Source organism: Spermophilus citellus (assembly GCF_964194105.1).
Source record: "Spermophilus citellus genome assembly, chromosome: 18".
Classification (NCBI taxonomy): Eukaryota; Metazoa; Chordata; class Mammalia; order Rodentia; family Sciuridae; genus Spermophilus; species Spermophilus citellus.
The window spans coordinates 63,535,496-63,555,653 of NC_138200.1; the positions used below are offsets into that span (position 1 = coordinate 63,535,496).

The window sequence follows — 20,158 nt, forward strand, 5'->3', positions numbered from 1 at the left end:
AGTGGATCCTGATCCATAATGGGGGTATGCATGGGAAAAATGGAACTTTGATAGGTCAAAGGGGAGGGACGGTGGGGAGGGGGTATGGGGGCAGGAAAGATGGTGGAAGGAGATGACAACATTACCCTAGGTACATATATGACTACACATACAGTGCGATGATACATCGTTACAATCAGAGAAATGAAGAGTTGTGCTGCAATTGTGTACGATGAATCAAAATGCATTCTGTTGTCATATACACTTAATTAAAAAATGAACCCCAGGGGCTGGGGATGTGGCTTAAGCGGTAGCGCGCTTGCCTGGCATGTGTGCGGCCCGGGTTCGATCCTCAGCACCACATACCAGCAAAGATGTTGTGTCCGCCGAGAACTAGAAAATAAATATTAAAAATTCTGTCTAAAAAAAAAATGAACCCCAGATTTAAGTATTTGGTAAAGAGAGAAGGAAAGAGGGAGAACACAACCTTTCTTATTCCCTTGTTGACCCCTTTGTCCCCTGAAACCAGAGAAGGTGGGAGGGACATAGTGGGGTTATCATTCAGCTATCCACTGTCAGAGGCTGCGAAATACGAAAGCAGCCTCCCGCCCTCTCCGTCCTCCCTCTTCACTGATGGAGCCTAGAAAATGACGCTGGCTCACATCAGCTCGGGAGAAGGGGGAGGAGGATGTTTGCAGACTCCGGGAAGAAAACAGGATTCTTCTCTTTATACCAGGAGAAGAAATAAGCACAATTCATTATTTGATCAGTACATTAAATGCCTTTGGTACAGAGTGTATGTTCTGGTATCTGATGCTTGTTAAAAATGAAGTTCAGGAATGCGCTCCTTGATGATGTAATTTGGGGATAGAGTTTTCAGACGGGGCTTCCAGAGAATTCCCCCAAAGCCACAGCATGATGGGTGGCTATGAAATTTGGACCACTTGGGAACAAACAATTTCATTGCCTGCTTTCAGTGCCTGGTATTTTATTATACACAAGGCCTTGTGCCATTAAACAGGCTTCAGAACTACCACCTCAACCAGGTCACATCCATTCCTTCCTCTAGGACTCTGTGTGGCTCCAGTCTCAGAAAAGTCAGCTGTGAGCAGCTTTGCTTCCAGCTCCTGTCCATGGCATCTGAGGACGAGGTGCCTTGTGCCAGTGGAATGATCCGTCTCCCCCAGTTTAGGACTTGCAGGATGGGTGAGTGGGAGGGGGCTGATACTGCAGTCACCTGCCACTTAGTCTGATCTATCCACACTGTTAATAGCACTGAGGTCATAAACATTGCTTTCTACCCTGAGAGATGCTGCATCTGGAATGGCCATACCCCAGGTGCTGGGCAAACGGGCAAGACTCAGAGACACGGACCATATGAAGGTCAGTTATCAGGGCGTGTCAACACGGGTTCTGAAATAACAGTAGGGATGTGAAGAAGCTAGACCTTATTGAAAATGCAGGGCTGGGGATGTGGCTCAAGCGGTAGCGCGCTCGCCTGGCATGCGTGCGGCCCGGGTTCGATCCTCAGCACCACATACCAACAAAGATGTTGTGTCTGCCGAGAACTAAAAAATAATAAATATTAAAAAATTCTCTCTCTCTCTCTCTCTCTCTCTCTCTCTCTCTCTCTCTCTCCTCTTTCACTCTCTCTTTGAAAAAAAAGAAAAAAAAAAAAAAAGAAAATGCAAAGAGCTTGACATTGACTCTCACAGAATCTCCATGACCCAGAGGAAGGTACTGCGATGACCCCACTTTAGAATAGAGCAACCAAGGATACACATGGCTGAGTAAGGGAAGAACAGGGATTTGTTTTCTTCTTGGGGTACTTCTTTGGGGTGGTTGTGATTTGGGGTCTGGATCCCCTACTTGACTGTGATCTCCACAGAGGCTGCATCTATGAATTGGAGCTATGGTACCTGACAAAGCTCCTCGAGGAGGTGCTGATAAATAGGTATTAGTGGAATGGGATGAAAGAATGAATGACAGATGGTAGGGTGCTGCCCAGCACGCACAAGGCCCTTGGTTCAACCCCCAGCACTCCCCACCCTTGCACACACACACACAATGAATGAAACTGGACAATGCAGGGTAGAGCTTAGAACATTGTCCCGTCAGTTAGTTAGCCAACCTTTCAACAGACAGTCCCTCTGCATCTGAGCAGGACCTGTCCTAGGGAAACAGCATGTGTTGGAGCTGACCTATGTTGGCTCACGACTGTGGATTGTTAATTTTTCAGGAATTTTGCAAGCTGGTTGTCAAATAGCCATTAAAAAGATTAAGTTACATATAATTACAATTAAATAAGTTATATCTTTAGGAAGGTAATAAAACCCAACATCTCCTAATTATCATTCTACATTTTGCTGGTATCTCTGGTCTTGAAGTTATTTATGTCTCTTGTAGGGGTCGCCAACTTTCCCTGTAAAATGACCAGGTGGTAAGAACTGTAGGCTTTGCTGTCCAGGGGCTGAGTCTGGCCCTTTGTGGTTTGCTGACCCCTGGTCTATTGTATGTTCTAGAGTGGGGTCCACCTCTTCCTAACTCCAAGCTCAGCCATGTGTGGTGGGAATATTTGTACCAGAGAAATGGACACAGCATAAATTAGGGCTTCTCTTTTTTTCAGCAAGCTGTTCAACATTTACCAGCACACCACTGGATATGACTGTAAGCAACCCTGGGGTGAAATATGCCTGCCTGGTGGGTACCGTAGATTGGGGTTCTGCCCCATTTCATGGTGGATGGGGCAATAAAAGAGCTGGGTAAAGGAGGGCAGGGATCGCCACTCGAGACAAGCCTGAGGAGGAGGACACAGTCTGTAGGTGTGGCTGCTGAAGGAGGGGCCCAGCCTGGCTCTCCTGGGCTGGTCACCAGCTCCTCTGCTTTCCTTTCCCACAGGGACTTTGCCACCTCATCAAATTCCTTAACAGAAAGGGAAGGGTGCATGAATTCTGTGCCTTCCTGTGGCTCTGTAAACCTCTCAAGTTGGCAGGGAACTTGGGGGGTGCTGGATAATTCTTGGGAGGGTCAGGACATCAGTGGACTCATGTGGCACTGAGAACAACTTAGATGCATGACCCATTCATGGAAGCTTGATGGGCTGGGAAGCTCCTGGGATTCTGATAGAGTCTGATGGCTGGACTCAGATTCATTTTTAGGTCAGTAACCGGGGACAGGTGGAGGCAGTAACCAGGGAGGCAATGACTTGAGTTCCAGTCTGAGAGACTGGGGACGATCACAGACTGAGTGCCAATGCCCTCTCGTCTCTGTGAACTAGTCCTGTGACTGGCACTTTCCTGAGCTCCATGGGAAGTGTGACCTTGACGAACAATCAGTGTCTTACTTATGGAGCCCTGACTACCTGCAGGTTCTGAGCTGGCACTGCCATTGACCAGGAGCTTTTCTTCTTGCAATATCTTGGAGGCTCCATTTCACCTATTTTAAACTAAAGACAAGAAATATGATTTAAAGGTGACATGATTGAACTGGATCCTTTCTTCCCGAATGCCTGCCTGCTCAGGAAACCATTACAAAGGAAGACATCTGCATTGTCTTCCGAAATTGGTACGGAGTAGGAAAAACGTGGAATTTGGGGTCAGATGGAGTCTCAGGCTCAAATCTTGGCTGGGTCTCCATTGTTAGCTGATCCTTTCTGGGCCTCAAATTTTCATTCTTGACATGGGGGTCATAATAATCCCCACCTCCTGGGCTGGTTGGGAGAAATGGGAGCATACAGAGCCTCTAGCATAGCACCTGGCATGTGGGTGGTGGACATCATTGTCATATTCCTGCTTAGTGCTTACTTATTTATTAACTGCTATATCTAAGTGGCATTGAGGAGGTCAGGGATGTCCTGGAAGCAACTGGGGATCCTGTGCATCCTGCTTAATCTCCTCTTCTGCTGGAATTTGGATGGAGGAAGTTCCATAGATGTCCCCCTAAAGTGGACGTCAGCTGTTCTGCTTGCCACCAGACACCCCCATTTGGTGACTTTGAGCTGGCCTCATCACCTCCCTTCTGGTTACCCATGACAGCCTTGTCACCGGCCTTCCCCATCTCCAGACTACTCCTGGGAAACCCTCAACAGCATCAAACCACAGCCATTAACCTTTGAAAATGCTATGTACAAGTCACTCCCCTGCATGGTCTGTGTGTTCCCTCTCCACCGTGCTGGTCCCTGGGCCTGCATGTCAGGGCCTGCCTGTGACCTCCCTTGGGTACCTTGTTCAGGGCGATGAGTGAGTCTCCTCAACAGGCCAAGCATCCTGCCATCTCTTTGCCTTTTTGTGGCCATTCCCTTTCTCTGGAGCTCCTGTCCTCTTTACCTGACTCCTAAAGATCTCTGGGAATACAGATATGTACACCCTGATGCCACCTTCACCCCTGGCTGGGCTAGGTGTCCCCTCTCTGTCCTTGTAGCGTGATCACATTGTGGCCATTGTTTTTACATTGTCTTGGACACTGAACTCCATGCTTTGTGGTTAAGTCATGGGTTCTGGAGTCAAAGAAACCTGGGTCCAATCCTAACTACCCCAATGGGCGAGGGCAAATCATCTAAGTTCTCTGTATTCTCATCTGCAAGAGGGGATGACGACAGCACCTATATTGCTGTGAGAAGAATATAACATGGGCAAGCAAAATCCTTAGCATAGAAGAGGTCGTGGTCGACTGCAGTGCAATTATCATAGTAATTGCTGTTAACACACTGGTGCCTGGCCTGCAACTGGCGCACAGAAGGAGGGCAATAAAGGTTTGAAGGAATGGCCTAACCCCTTAACAGACTGGGGGTTTCTTGGCACCAACCATTCCCCACACCCACATCCATATCAGAAGGTGGGGTCTGGTGCTTGACCCTTCTTGCTCGCTGGTTTTCTCAAGAATACTAAAGTTCATGGATTGAAAGAAATGCCAGCAAATTGTGGGAAGATGATGAATTTCTAATGGTGTAAGCTAAGTGCTTTTCCTGGGGCCAAGACAGCTTTGCCCAACTGCTGGGCAGGCTGGACATGAGTCTAAGTTGGCGAGGATGCAGGCTGAGGCCTGCCTTCTGCCACCTACTCCTACCTGGCTGGCTGTTCTTGGTAGAGAGGGGTGTGAACATCTCCACCTCAGAGATGCTGTGGACACTCTGCAGCATTCCTGATGCAGTTCAACACATGCTGCACATACTTGTGTGTTCCCTACAAAGGCACCTTTGCTTACCACTGAGGCAAAATCTGGGGTTTTCCATGGTGTTAGCTGTAGGAGCCTGTGGAGGTGAGAAAGGCTGGATGCAGAGCTGAGCAGTGGCTGGGTGGCCTCAGGTGGGGCTCCACGGTGATGACAGAAAGGGAGTGCTTTTGCTTCCAATCTAGAGTTGGGGAAACTGTGGTTCATTCTAAAAAGGCCCTTGGAATATGATTCTCTCCTGGGCTGTGTGGGACTGGGGATCCCGAGGTGAGGACCAGGTCCCCTCCAGGGGAGGTGGTGGTGGCGGTGAAGAAGCTGGAGCTGCCTGGGTTAGGACAGAGGACAGCTGGCCAGATGACTTTGGGAGGTCCTGGGCAAAAGAAAGGAGGAAGGGTGGGACGTCTGTCCCTTAAAGGTTTGAGGACACCAAGGCCAAGTCCAGCAGACATCAGCCATAGCCCAGGAGGAGGTGAGGCCTGCAGAGTCGGGCAGTCTGAGGCAGGGCAGTGTGGGATCATCTCCGCATAACTCAAGGGACATTTTCGACTGGAAGCAGCTACCTTCTGCCGCCATCTGGCCACGGGGTGGACAGCCTTGGCTAGGGAGGGCTGTCGAGTGGTCCAGCCTCCAACCCTCCAGCACCTGGCCGCCCCTCGGCCGTCGTGGGGACTCGGTTTCCCTCCGGGGGTCGCGGGGTCGCGGGGCGCGCGCGGGCTGCGCACGGGCCTGGGCACCGGCGGGGGCACGGCCGGCGCGGGCTCCGCCCCCGTGCGCATTCCGGGCGGGGCGCGGGCCTGCCGGGGCTCGCCCCAGCCCCCTCCCCAGGGCCGCCCTCCCGTCGGGCCGCGCCCGCCTCCCATCCCCGCCCGGCCGCGGGCTCCGCCTGCGAGAGGCCGAAGCCGCGGCGGCCGCCGCCGTTGCCGCCATTGACGTCAGAGGGGCGGGCACATGACCCCGCGGGGACCAATCGCGCGGGCGCGAGCGCTCCCGCAATCTCCCCGGCAGCCGGCGCGGCCCCCGCCCGCAGGCACTCGCGGACGGACGCGGACACACGCACTGCACAGCGCGCGGCGGCGCGGGCCGAGACACGCCCGCCGCCCGCCCGCCCGCGGCCCCCGCCCCCGCCGTCGCCCGGCCCGCGCCCGCCGCCCCAGCCGTCCGCGCCGAGCATGCACCCGACGAGCTAGGAGGAAGCCGGCCGCCGCAGGAAGCGCCGCGCGCCGCCGCCGCCGCCGCCCCCGCGCCCGCCCCCCGCGGCGCGCCGCCCCCCGCCCCCCCACCCTCGCGGGCGGTGGGGGGGTGCGGGCCCCGGATCCGGGGGCCCCGCCGCCCAGAGCCAGCGCCGCCCCGCTCCGCGCGCGGCCCCCGCCCCCGCCGGCCATGGATCTGACCAGCAGCGCGGGCGGCGGCGACCCCCGGCAGATCGAGGAGACCAAGCCGCTGCTGGGGGGCGACGTGTCGGCCCCCGAGGGCACGAAGATGGGCGCCGTGCCCTGCCGCCGGGCCCTGCTGCTCTGCAACGGGATGAGGTACAAACTGCTGCAGGAGGGCGACATCCAGGTCTGTGTCATCCGGCACCCGCGGACCTTTCTCAGCAAGATCCTCACCTCGAAATTCCTGAGGCGCTGGGAGCCGCACCACCTAACGCTGGCCGACAACAGCCTGGCGTCCGCCACGGTGAGTCGCCCCGCGCGCGGCTCCCGCGACCGTCCGCGCCGCCCCCGGCAGCCCGCGCCCCCGCCCGGCCCGGGGACCCCGAGGCGGAGGCTCGGCCGCGGCCGGTGCCCGCTACCCGCTCCCGGGCTCCTGCGTTCTTGCCTCCGGGGACGCGGACGGACCCGGGCTGGGCCCCGAGGGTGGTGGAGTTCCCTTTCTGGAGACCCGTGGCCCATCTGGATCCGAGCTGCGGGGGAAAACGAAACGACCCAGAACCTCCAGCGGGGGGAAAAACCCCCCAACCCAACAAAACCTTAAAGCCCCCAGACCCTAAGGATTCCCAGAAAAGCAGTTCCTTTCTTTGCTTTGCCCGTCCTTTATTCTTCTCCTGCCCGGGCTGGCAGGCAAACTGGGTGCTTCCCTTTCGGAAAATCTCATTCGCACCTTGGGAGGTCGGCGGGGGAGGGGGTCGGGGTCCTGCAACATCGCCCACGGGGTCAAGTTCTGGTGGAAGCTGGCATGGCATTGTCTGTGGACTGTGTGTGCGCGTGTTTTGTCGCTGGAGGACCTATTTTGTTATTGTTATTGTTTTTCACTCTATGGCTGGGGCCGGGTCAGCTTGATGAGATGGAGAGGAGAATCCACAGATCTCCTTTTGAAATCGAATCTGCAAATGGTGGCCTTCTTCCTGGAGAAAGACAGCTGTGGTGGGCTCAGCGGGGGGAGAGGGGGTGGCGGGTAGGAGCCTGAACAGGATGCTTTGTGTTTTGAAACAAGGACAGTTTCAAATACAAGCTCTGGCTTGGCCTGAGCTTGGCTGAGGGGGTCCCATCCTCTTGGGAGAGGGGGCCCTGTCTTTCCCAGAATGCACACTCCCCCCAGGGCAGCTGGAATCCTGTTTACTAAGCACAGTGGGAGGGGGCAGAATCCAGCGCCTGCCCACACCTGTGCCAGAAAGCCCAGCCAGGAAACAGGGTGTCGCTTACATGGCATGTCACAAGCGTGTAGCGTGTGTAGACATTTCCCCGGCATCCATGTTCCCTTGGCAGTGTGTCACAGGCCATGACACATGCTCCGAGGAATGGGGAGGGGGGAAAGTTAGCCCAAGAATCCTACTCCTGCTTCTGCCCCCCACCCCAGCCCCCAGAGAGTTGAAACACACATGGACTTTTATTCTGAATTTTGGGTTCAACGGCGCATAGAACACCTATTTTTTCTTCCCTGTGGGCAGCTGGTGCAGTATCTGCAGACTGCTTTCTCAGGCAGGATTGCTGGCTGCCGGGAGGCGGCCTGGTCCTGCTTCCAGGCTGGTACGCGTTCTCAAACCTGCCTCTAGCCACAGGCCTCGGTGTTTGGCTTTTCATTTGGTGGAGGGAGAGCTTCCTCAAATTTGCCAGCACGCAGGGTTTCAGATTCAGAAGGCTCTGGTGACTCCCTGCTTGGGCTCTGAAGTCTGCCTTGAGAATGTTCACCTGGCTGGTGGGCTTTACGGAGCTTTGTTCTTTTTTTCTGCCACCCCTCAGAATGAAGAGAGGTTGAGGGCAAGAGGAAACAGTTGAGAGGGACAGTGGCCTGCTGTGGAAAGGGCAGGCCGAGCCTGTGCTCCCTGGGAGAAGCCAGGAGTACTGATGGCTCTGCTGCTGGCCTTCCTGGTTTGGGGGAAGCCAGCTCTGGAGGCCAAAAGCCCCCAGCTCACCCTGGTTGCTCAAGAGGCATGTTTGAGAGGGAGAGGAAAGGAAGAGGGATTGAAGCTGCGCCTGTACTCTTAAGCAGCCAGAGGCCCCTTGCCCACCTTGGCCAGGCAAGGTGCTGGCGTCTTTGCCAGCTTGTGCCTTCCCGAAGAACACCTGGGATTTCCAGTATTGGGACTCAGGGTTATCCATGGAACAAGTTTCATCTTGGCGGAGCCTTGCCCTGGCATTAGGAAATGTGGGAAGAGGAACTAGGAGGAAGAGCCAGTGGGCTGGCACTGTCCCCTCTCCACCGCCTTTCTCCACCAAATGCTGTGGGCGGGGCATCCTGCAGTCTGGCCCTTGCTCCTTGGGGGCTCAAGTGAGGTCCACGGCTCCCCCTGCCCTCAGGGCCTGTGAGTGTGGAGGTGGGGTCCATTGTTCAGGTCATGGGGGAGGCTGGAGCTGTATCCTCTATGGCAGAGGTGGGATTGGAATTGTTACCTGGGACCTTGTCAGTGGCAAGACACCTGCCTGGTTGGTGTCCAGGCTCTCAGGAAGCAAAGGAGCCCCTGTGGGGTTTCCCAAAGGCCTGGGCATTATGTAATCTGTCTGCATTTTATATTGCGGCCAAGCACTCTATTGAGAAATATTAGCCCAAATGAAACAAAGGTGAATCTGAGTGCATTTCACTACAACAAAAACCCTTTGCAGCCCTGTGGCTTTGCAGTGTTCCCTGTCTATCCTTGAGCTGCCCATAGATCAGGTGTGTTTCATACAGGGTCATATCTTCCCAAGAAGTGTATGTGGCTTATTTTTTTTTTTTTAAAGAGAGAGTGAGAGAGGAGAGAGAGAGAGAGAGAGAAAATTTTTAATATTTATTTTTTAGTTCTCGGCGGACACAACATCTTTGTTGGTATGTGGTGCTGAGGATCGAACCCGGGCCGCACGCACACCAGGCGAGTGCGCTACCGCTTGAGCCACATCCCCAGCCCCATATGTGGCTTATTTTTAAGCCCAAATCAAAACCATTTGGAAATTATCCAGTTAATTGTGTGGGCTTCAGGAACGGACCCAGAGTGATTGATCTGGATTCAAACCAATAAACAAACCAAATACTCTTTTTTTGCCCAAACTGTCTGAGGAGTATGTCTACACGGATCCAGTTACCCGAATCATGAGCAATAAAGACCAGGCTTCCAGGAGACGCGTTAGGCTGGGGTGCAAGCTGGTGGGGGCCCCCAGCCCTCCCTGACTGGTGGCTTTAGTGGGACACACCCCTAATCTGGACCTCTCTTGGTTCCTTTCTGGGGATACCTAAATAGGACTCTGGTGCGGTGGGGCCTGATGCCCCTCCCCTGGCCTGGCTGTAAACTTTGCCCTCTGTGGGTCGGGTCACTGCCTGCCCTGTGCCTGGTCTCCTGGGCTGGTTACTGATTAAATCATTGCAGAGCCAACAGTGTGCCCGACATGTCTTGTGACAGGCAGCCAGGTTTGATGCACCCTGTGCTTGGAGACTTTGGATCCTGAAGGCTGTAAACAAAGGAGGAAGCTCAGGCTGATGTGGGAGGGGAGGTGGCGGGACCTGGCGACACCCTGATCTGGATGTGGTGCCCTGTTCCCTTGGCATCCAAACTTCAGCCCCCGGGCCCCCTGCTCTTCAGCTGTCACGGGTGTGCTTGTGATCAGCATCCAGGGCTCTGCCTCAGCGTCACTCTCAGCAACACCAGAATCCATTTTGCTGTCCTGGTCCCTGGGCTGGATTTGATCGCCTGCTAGACGGGTTCGGCTGCTGGCAGAGGGCTTTGTCTGGTCTTTGTTTCCTCTGCATCAAGGGAGCCCAAGCAAGCTGCTTACCTTCTATCTCATCTTACTTTTTAAAAATGTGGCACGCAGCATCTCAGAATGGTGGGTGTAATCCCGACAGTCCTTTACTCGCAGGGGTTGGGGCAGAAGTGGCAGTGGGGCACAAACTGTACTTGAGCTGGTTCTTGAATTCTCACCACTCTGTCGCTGGACTGAGACGTAGGGCATCTTGTCAGCTGTGGCAAGACAAGCCACTGGCATTCCCTCCGTTTCCTTAGTCAGGTGGTCTCACGGTGGGAGGGGGCGAGGGGAGCATCCTCCTAAACCTGGACTTGTTTAGCAGATGCCGACTGAGACCTACTGTGTGTCATATCTGAGCTAACGGTCCAGATGTTGTGGTTTCTACTTGAGTATTAAAGTCTGTCCTCCAGAGGAGTCGCCAGTCCTGGGACCCATCTGTGTGCACACACGCATGTTAATTTTGTTCATTTTTGTCACATACGTCCCTCCTCCATGTGCCTGTCTTTCCTTCCCTTCTTTGATGTGTTTGGTGTTTTTCATGGTAGTTAGTAATAAACAGTTTTTACAGTTTTTTTTTTTTTTTTTGGTCATAAACTTTCGGAATTCACAAATTTGTTTCCTAGATAACTTGTCTGATTGGAGATGGGAATGCCGAGCAGGAGGGGCACAAACAGCCAACTTTTCTGTCACCGGCCACTGCCGTCTGCCCCCCCAGGCTGTCCTAAGGGGTGCATTTTAGGAGATTGCCCTTTCTGGCTGCGGCGACGTTGTGCCAGTCCAGGTAGTGGGTGCCTCCCCGTGAGCGGCCGTGCGAGGAAGGCACATTGTGGCTTGGTCCTGGCTGCTCCTTGATGCCTTCCTTGGCAGGGGAAGCGGGTGTTTCTGGGGCATCGTCTGGGGCAAAGCTCAGGGGAAGCCCAGCAGCCAAGTCATCCCCACAAGTGTCCAGGGCACCCCTCCACTGGCAGAGGACAGCGAGCTGGCCACCTTTGTGGGCCAGCCAGGACTTTACTCTTCCCAGGGGACCCACCGGGTGTTTTGTAGGAATGGATATTTGAGATGGACTGGTTTATGCCTTTGATTAAAGGATTAAATGAGATTAGGCGAGGCAGCCTGTGTAGGGTGTCCCTGCCATGGGGCAGAATAAACTTGGGCTGTGCTCTCATGGTGCGGGGTCCAGGTGCACAGGTCCCAACTTCCTGGCTGTGTGACTTTCACGTGTTGCTCTCCTTCACTGGGCCTTGATTCTTCATCTGTGGGCCATGGTTGTGCTTTCTTTAGGGGGTGGCTGTAGCTGGAGAACTCAAAATAGCTGGCACACAGTAGGGTGCGACATTCGATCCATATTCCCACTCCTGGTTTCCTACTTTCCCTGGAAGCTTCCTGAGATTCTCTACAAACGGAAGAGATTATTGCTACGAAAGAATGGGGGGTCTCCACAGAAGATCCTCCTGAGAGGGACCTTGCATTGGGGAAAGTTAGGGGTGTTGGGCAGAGCTGCTGTAAATAAAGGCACCGAGGTTGTTGTAAGCAGTTTAAGAAAAATTCTTCAAGGGCACAGGCTAGTTTCTTAAAAAACAACCTGCCCACGGAAGCAGTTGTGTGCGTATCCAGTACATTTAAATTGTCTCTGTCCCTAAAACCCCTCGTTGCTATTACCAACGCAGACCCTGTTCTTCATTTTTTGTGTGTCCTGCTGACCTTTCTGAGCATGTACAATTATTGTTCATTGGACACTGTATTTAGAGGTCATTTAGATCAGCTGCTGTCTCTCTTTTTTTTTTTTTAGTGCTGGAGATTGAACCCAGGGCCTCACTTTACTGACTGAGCTGTGTCCCCAGCCCCTGCTGTTTCCTTTTTGACAGCTGCGTAACTTTCTGGTGTTGAAGCTTGCTGTAGAGCGGGTGTACCATCTCCTGTTGATGAACGTTGACATTAGGCCTAGTTTACTATTTCAAACAAGACACTTTTTTTTTTCTTTTGGTACTGGGGATTGAACCCAGGGGCACTTAACCACTGAGCCACACCCCCAGCCCTTTTTTATATTTTATTTAGAGACAATAGAGACAGGGTCTCACTGAGTTGCTTAGGGCCTCACTAAGTTGCTGAGGCTGGCTTTGAACTTGCGATCTTCCTGCCTCAGCCTCCTGAGCTGCAGGGATTACAGGCATGTGCCACTGTCCCCGGCTGACACTTGTGTTTTTACTTAGTTGAGTTTTTCCTGTTTTGACAATTTTAACCTTTGCTTGCTTCTTTGGGAAGGGAGAGCTGGCCCTCCCTCAAACAGAACACAGGTGAACCTGGGACTCTGACAAGGACCCTGAGCTCTACCCTGAGGACAAGGGTCTGAGCTTCTCTACCTGAGAGCCTCTGGTTTGCCCCTGGACTTCCTGCTTTGCCCAGAGTGGAAGTCAGGCTGCTTGGGCCTTGGGAGGGAGGGGGAAGTGAGAGTTTCTCTTCCCCACTCCTGGCCTGGTGAGGAAGCTCTGGCGTGCCAGCGTGCTCAGGGGGCCGTGGACACTTTGCAGGGGAGCTTTGCTTAGGGCAGGGGGGCCCTAAGTCACTGCAGGGCGTGGAGCCGGGTGGGGATGTGGGCGCCTGCAGGAGGCGGTGCCTGCTGTGTGTACTGAGGCAAAAGACTCCCACAAAAAGGTTTCCCATCTTCAGGAGCCTTTCTTTACCCCACCACCAGGAAGCAGTTACCTGTGCTAGGTGTCACTGAGGTAGTGGGAGGAGATAGTGACCCGCAGAGGGTTGTGGGAGGACACAGGTGAGCTTCAGTCCTGTCTCTGTCTTCCCAGATGGTGGCCTTGGGTAGGCCACCCAAACCCTGTCCTTATCTGTAAGGTGAGGATTATGGGGACTTCCTTCTAGCCTTGGTGTCAGGGTTAAGGGGGGTCAGGCTGCAGGTTGCTCGTGCCTTCTCCAGCAGATCAGTGCCATGGAAGACCATGAATGGCTAAGCGAGAGAATACAGCTGGCGACAGGGACCATGGGGAAGGCCAGGCAGGCACTGCCTGGGCTCTGGGGCCTGCTGCTTTGTGCAGAGTTCAGGGAGCAGTGATACCGACCCGGGGAAGAGTATTCCAGGTAGAGGGAGCGGCAGGTGCACCGCCCTGAGGCTGGACGGGAATTAGAAATCACCTGGAAGCGCTGGGCACACAGTAGGTGCTCTCTAGCTGGTTTCCTTCCCCTAATCTCCAAGAGCTGTGATCTGTTAAAAACTCAGAGTGCCTCGAGATGTGCTGGGTGCTGGGCACAGGGCAGCCCTTTGCCCCCGAGAGTCTCCATCCTTGTGCTTCTGCTGGGTGCTTTTTTCTCTTTTTTAAAAAAACCTGGCTCCCTCCCAGGGAATAGTGAAGAATACCTTTGTAGTGGTGCTTTAAGAGGCTCTTACATTGCCCAGCCCAGCAAAACTATTAGCAGCCCGCTAGCTGCCCTTGTCGGTGACTAGGTTCCAAGCATCCTGGGTCTAGACTCATCTCATTCAGCCTCAGCTCTGCCCAGCTGGGACTCACCCAAGTCCTGCCTCGAGCCCGTGTCTTGGTTCCTGGCTGTGTGCTTTCAGTGGCCACCAGAGAGGAGAGCATTGTGATGAGGCGGTGAACTCTTCTTGGAGGAAAGCAGGTGAGCTGGCTTTTTCAGTGCCCAGGTGTGTGGACCAGGCAGGGCAGGGGCTTCCTCGGGCTGGCCCAGGTGGGGTTCCGAGGAGAGGGAGGAGACACCAGGCTTCCTGCTGGCTTCCTTGGGTGTCCTGGGCCAGTCCCAAGCACCTTAATGGTCCAGCTCAGCAGAAAATGGAGTGTGCAGTCTGGACAAACCCAGACCTGGTCCCCACTCCTATTTTGGCTCCCTGTATAGCTCAGGCAACGTGTTCCCCAGGGAGGAAGTGCAGCCGCTGTGTAAAGTGAGCTCTTTGGGTGAGCTTGCCGCTGTGACAAATAGCACTCATAGTGGGGTGGCTCCTGCAGCATTTGTCGGGGGAGTGCCCAGAGGGTGCTGTCCTACTTGATCTTGGGGGTACCCAGACACCTTCACACTGGTAGGGCTGTCCCTCCTCCAAGTCTTCCACTGAGAGAGGTGGGGCAAGAGAGGGGGTACAGGTAAGCTGCACAGCGTAGGCCGGGGGTGTGGTTTCCACATGTGTCCAGGAGGAAGAGAGGCTAAGAGTGATTCCTCCCACCCTTGAACTTCCCAGCGTCCCAGGAGCAGAGCTGCTTCTCTGGAAAGGAAATTCAGACAAGGTCTCCTGAGCTTGAGGTTAGTGGCAGGTTGGGAAGGTCTGCAGCCTTCTCTGTTGGGGAATTCAGGAGGGTAAGAGACCCTGTCGCAGGACCTGGGGCTCTGCCTCATAATTACAGCCCTGTTGCTCAGCGCCAGTGTGCGCCAGGTGCTGTGGCGTTTTATTTTTAGAGCATTCTCATGGGGTGAGCATTATTCCCACTTTACAGATGCCATGATGGAGACTCTGGGGGCACTGGGAGGAGGTGGAGCTGGGGGTCAAAGCCAGGTGTGACCCCTGCTCATGTGTGTGCAGGAGTGTGTACTGCATCTGCTGGGTAGGTGCGAAATCGCTTTAGCCTCCTGCAGACACGTCGGAGTTGGACAGAAGCGGGCTTGGCAGTTAAATGTTTGCCAGATATTTCCAGGGAGTTCAGAGGCTGGAGTTGGAGTGTGAATGGCAAGGATTTGTCGAGGCATACTTTAATGACTCGAACGCCAGGGACTGCACCTGCAGAGCGGCTGCCCCCACGTGCTACACTGGCTCAGTCAGGCACCGTCTTCCCGCCCGGTGGGCTCACAGCTAAATGGGGTGACTACAAATCACAGTATGCTGCAGAGCAGAACACACGTCCTCAGAGAGGCTTGTGCCTTGTCCATGTCTTCAGGGGAGGAAGTAAAGCCATCCTGGTCATGGAAGGCCTTCCTAGGAGAGGCCCATCTGGCTGGACAGAGTGGGATTGGGACTGCTCGAGATAGGATGATGGTCACAGGTGGGAATGGGCAGAGACACTGTTGAAGCAAAAAGACAGGCCTCCCCTGCTCTGGGAGGCTGCACTGTTCTCTAGTGGTGCACACCATCGGGGCAGAGGAGTGGTAGATGACCAGGTCTGCCACTGCCTGCTGGTTCAGGGACTACCCATGTGCACCCGAGCAGGGAGGGCCCTGATGACCACTTGCAGGGCAGATGGTGATGACCACCGGAAGAGACTGAGGAGGCCTCTTCATGAAGCTTCAGGGATTTCCAAGGCCCCAGGGCCAGGCGGTCCGTCCCAGTGGGGACCATACAACGGTCATGATGTGTGATTTGATCAGTGTTTCCTTTAGTGAGGCACTGCTCTTGGTGGGCTGCATTGGGGAGCCCTACAACCTTGTAAAATACCTTTACTCTCCCATTTTACAGATGGGGAAACCGAGGCAGTGCCCTCAGCAGACATTGTTTGGATGAAAGAGTGGATAGATGGATGAATGGAGACAAATGAGACCTGCAGTTGTCTAGTCAGGAGAGCCCTCCTTTTGGAAAGGGAGAGGCCGCACAGGGAGAAAGACGCTGACATCTCCACCCCTCCCCTCCTCATAACCTGCATGCCTCTCTGGCTCTCTGTCAGCTTGTCACACCTCTCCCCTGCTCCAGGGCTGTGATCCAGCTGAAGAGAGCATTTGGGCAGCGTCTTCAGCGTAGTGCCCGAGCATGGTGTGACAGCCAGCCTCCGTGTGGACACAAGTGCAAGGATTCCTGGCCCCCTCCTGCAGCCTGTGAAGTCACAGTGGCCAGGCAGGTCCTGACGGGCTTTTCACAGGGGCCTCCAGTGCTTGGATCCCAGGCCCCAACCTTCCGCTTCACTCTTGGCCCCCAGGGCTCCCCCCTCCCACCTTCCTTTCCTTGAGGCCTGGGGCCGGTTTAGAATAGGCCTGGGCTCTTGGGATGGTGATCTCAGTGGGCTGGGGCCCAGGCCGAGAGACAGCTGGGCACCTAGCCGATGATGCAGGGGTGTCACTTGGCCTTGTGTCTGCAGTGAGGAAGTGCCTGGGGTCGTGGCAGTGGGGGCAGGGCTGTCCTGTGGAAAGGGGAACCGTGACTTGTTGATGTGTTTTGCTCTGGCTGGTTTGTGTTTCGTGACCCTGTGACTGAGGCTTGCTTCAGGGGCAGGAAACCAGTGCTTGGGGCTTCCAGTTGGCCAGTGATGTGCACCTCCAAGAAGGAGCGAGCGTGACCCCAGGGTAGTAAGGATCACTTCTTCCAGCCATTTGGGTTCTTAGCTGAATTTGTGCATTCGATTCCCACATCATCCCCATGTGCTAGGAATTTACACAAGTGGAACCCAGAGCCAGTGGCCTCTGCATGCTGCCGTGACTCCACAGGATTGTGGCAGCAACGCCTGAATTACCAGCCAGGAAGTGGGAATGACAGCTCTCACCTGTGTAGCACTCCCTGTGTGCTGGGCCCAACCTGAGCCTTCATGTAGGTGAGCGCTTGTCAAATCCTGTGATGTCCCTGTTTACACCTGAGCACGCAGTGGAGCTGGTGTCAGTTCCAGGGCTGTTGAGCCCCAGAGTATGATAACTGCTTGTGGCTGGTGGCAGGGTTCGGGGGCTTAAGAACAGAGCATCAGAAAGGCCTCAGGTTGGGCCTGGGTGCCTCTGTGCTGCGAGGAGGGTCTTGTAGAAGAGGGAGCTTGTGGACCAAGCAGAGGGTTCCACCCAGGCGGAGCGGGCCTCCCAGGATCTGCTGGGGTCCAGCACCAGGCCTTCAGCCGTCTTCCTGCAGGCCTGCTTGTGAAGAGCCACCGGGGACTTGTGCTTCTCTCTGGCCCTTTGTTGGTCCTGGGATACTCACTTGCTCTCTTGGAGCCTCAGATTCTTTGCCTGGGATGGCCCGAATCTCAGGAGCCGCCCTGTCAGAGATGACTGTGAGGACGTGGCCAGGCCACCATGGAAAGCCAGGTCCTCTGGGGTGGGCTGTGGCTCAGCGGTAGAGTGCTTGCTGCAGCCCTGGTTTTCGATCCTCAGCACCACATAAAAATAAATAAATAAACAAACAAACAAACAAATAAATAAACAAAATGAAGGTATTTTGTCCAACTACAACCAAAAAATAAATATTAAAAAAAAAAAAAGAAAAAGAAACCCAGGTCCTCTGTGGAGCAGCGCCCGCCTGCCTCTGGCTGAGGGTGGCTCTTGCCTCTGAGTTCTGGCATGCTTATCGCTGCTCCATTGCCTTGGTGGCCTCTAAGGGCCACCTTCCTGTGTTGGAGTGGGACCCATGGTGTGGCACTTCCCCAGCTGGGTGGCCCGGGAAGCCCTGCTCCTGGCTCATCTTTCCGCCAGCTGTTCACCTCTCTACTCGTAAGACAGCAAAAGTAACAGGACAGTGATTATGATGATCTCGTGAAATAAAGGAGGAAAAATTCTCCCACAGCCCTGTCCCCGGAAGTCGCCTGTCACTGCGGAGAGCCACCTTTGCTCTTTCCCTGGAGGGCAAGTGTGCATGGATGCAGTGCGGGACTGTGGAGCACTTCTCGGGGTCTCCAGTGCCAAGTCCCCTCACCGAGCGCTTCATGCAGGCTCAGCAGTCTAGCTAAGGGCTCACTTGACCCTGTAGACAGCAGGGCTGGCCCTGTGCACTGCAGGATGTTGAACAGTGTCCCCAGGGGCCAGGACACTGCTTCCCACAGGTGTAACAGCCAGTCAGCGGATGTTGCCATATGTCCCCAGGGGCCACGTTGCCCTCAGGTGAGAATCACTGAATTCAAGCATGTAATTGTCACCTCCACCTTGTGGGGTCTTGCTTCCTGCAGCCGGCCACCCTTGGCAGAGCTGGAAGCTCATGCCCCCACTGTAGTTACCTTGTCTCTTCAGTGTTGGCCTCAAGCTGTTCTGAAAACTGGTGCCGCAGAGTCAACCCCTTCCCCTGTGTCTGGTGTGGTGGGGCCAAGAGCCAGGTGCAACTTGGCCCCCTGCCCCAAGGAGGAAATCTTGGCTAGCCAGAGCATTAGCAAGAGTCCCCTACGTCTGATCACTCCCAGGGACCCACCCCTGTACCTTGATGACTCAGGACTTCAGAGATCTGGGTGGTTGAAAAGGGAATTGCATCATGTCAGTAGAGAGAGAAAATTAGCTTTAGAAAGTTTTGGTGTAAGGAAAATACCTTGAGACCTGCTTCGTGCATCCTGAGTGGAAGCAGGTTGTGTGGGGGCTGAGGGAGTAGGGTGGAGAGCAAGCAGTCTGGGCGGCCACCTGGCTTCTTGGCTTTCCAGAGGCCATCACCTGCTGGACCCAAGCTCCACTCAAGGTGGTGCAGTGAGACCTTCTGCTTTTTGGAGCTGATGGAACTATATCCTCAGAAAAGATACGAGAAGGAAGGTTTGGAGTTGTGCGTGGTCTTGGCAGCAGATTAAAAGGGAGAGAGGTCCCAGGCCAGGGAGCAGTGTGGAGGAGGGGCTGGGGCTCTTCTGTTGTCTCAGTGGCAAGCAGTACCCTTGGGGCTAATGCAGCCCTTGGGGCCAGGGTGAGCTGAGTCTAGCAAGGCTTCAGCCCCTGCAGGCCCTCATCTGGGTGCTCCTGGGCAGGGCTGCTGCCTGGCCTCTCTGGGAAGCCTCCTTAAAGAGGCCTGCCCTGTGGACTGGATTAGGGAACGGGGAAACCAGCCCCACTTTGAAACCCTGAACACACTCATTCTCAGTTGTGAATTGAGGGTGGGGTGGGGATGAGGCCTTAACGACCCTGCTGGACCTGGCCATTGCTTCTGTAAAATGAAACACTCATCAGGCCAGTTTGGTTTTGGATTCAGACCTTCCATGTTGGCTCTTTAGCTGATGGGATCCAGGTCCAGTTTCCTCTTGCAGGCTGGGATGAGAAGAGGCGCCACCTCTTAGGTTGTCCTTTTTGTTTTTTTGAAAGAGGATCTCCCTAAGTTGCTAAGGCTGGCTTTGCACTTGGGATCCTCCTGTCTCAGCCTCCACGGGCACGAGTCACACACCTGGCCTGGGTTGTCCTGAGAAAGGAGGAAACCATGCCTGGGAAGGGCTAAGCACCTGGAGCCAGTGCTCAGTACGCACGCGCGCACCGCCACCACCTCCATCCCCACCCTACCAACCATGGTCGCACTGCGAGTTCTGCTGCCTACCTTTTGCTCACCCTGTGCCGACTTCCCGTGGGATCTTGAGCTTGAAGGCAGGGTTTGGAGTATCTGTCCTGGAATCCCTGATGTCTGAACAGACCTTTGATGAACACTGTTGCTTGAAGGGGAACATTGGGGACCCAGGCTGTGAAGAGAGAAAAGTCTCCATTTTTTTGGGAGACCCCTGCCCTGTTTGGTGGCCTTGGAGTCTTGGGAGGCTCCTGTAGGGTGTGACCCCGTGCGGAAACTCCAGGTCTTGGAGTCTGGCCTAGGTCCTAACCCAGCTGTCAAGTCCCCAGCTTGAGAGGAGGGAGCCTGCCGTTGGGAGCCTTAAGATATTATTGGTGGCTTTACCTCGGCTTTCAGCAGCAGTGCTTGGAAAATAAGATTTTGATCTTGGAAAATATGATTTAAAAACAGAATTGAAAGTTGCTTTTATTTTCTAAACGATATTGCCCCTGACACATGTGCTGGAGCTGAGCGGTGGCCTTGGTCTGAGCACAGCGATGCGACAGACCCGCTCGCAGCACTCCCTGGGCACACCTGTGTCTGTCACAGGACCCCATCCAGGACCGGCTTTCTGCCTCGGATCCCCCAGGTGGGTCCACCATGCCCAGAGCCCCTGCTTTTGACGGAGCCTGGGCAGCCACCCTCTCTGGGGGCAGCTTGCTGTGTGGTCTCAGCCCTGTTACCTTGTCAGCCGTCACCACGTCTCTGCTGCCACCAGGGGCTTCTT

General features: G+C 54.7%; 1 protein-coding gene across 1 annotated transcript in view; it reads left to right on the top strand.

Moving 5' to 3' along the window:
- The first annotated feature begins 6,116 nt into the window (after positions 1–6,116).
- Positions 6,117–20,158, top strand: part of CMIP (c-Maf inducing protein) — a 197,296-nt gene continuing 183,254 nt past the window's right edge. The window contains exon 1 of the mRNA XM_081273566.1: positions 6,117–6,825. Within this exon, the coding sequence (XP_081129692.1) occupies positions 6,529–6,825 (297 nt within the window). The 5' untranslated portion in view covers positions 6,117–6,528. The remainder of the gene's footprint in view (positions 6,826–20,158) is intronic.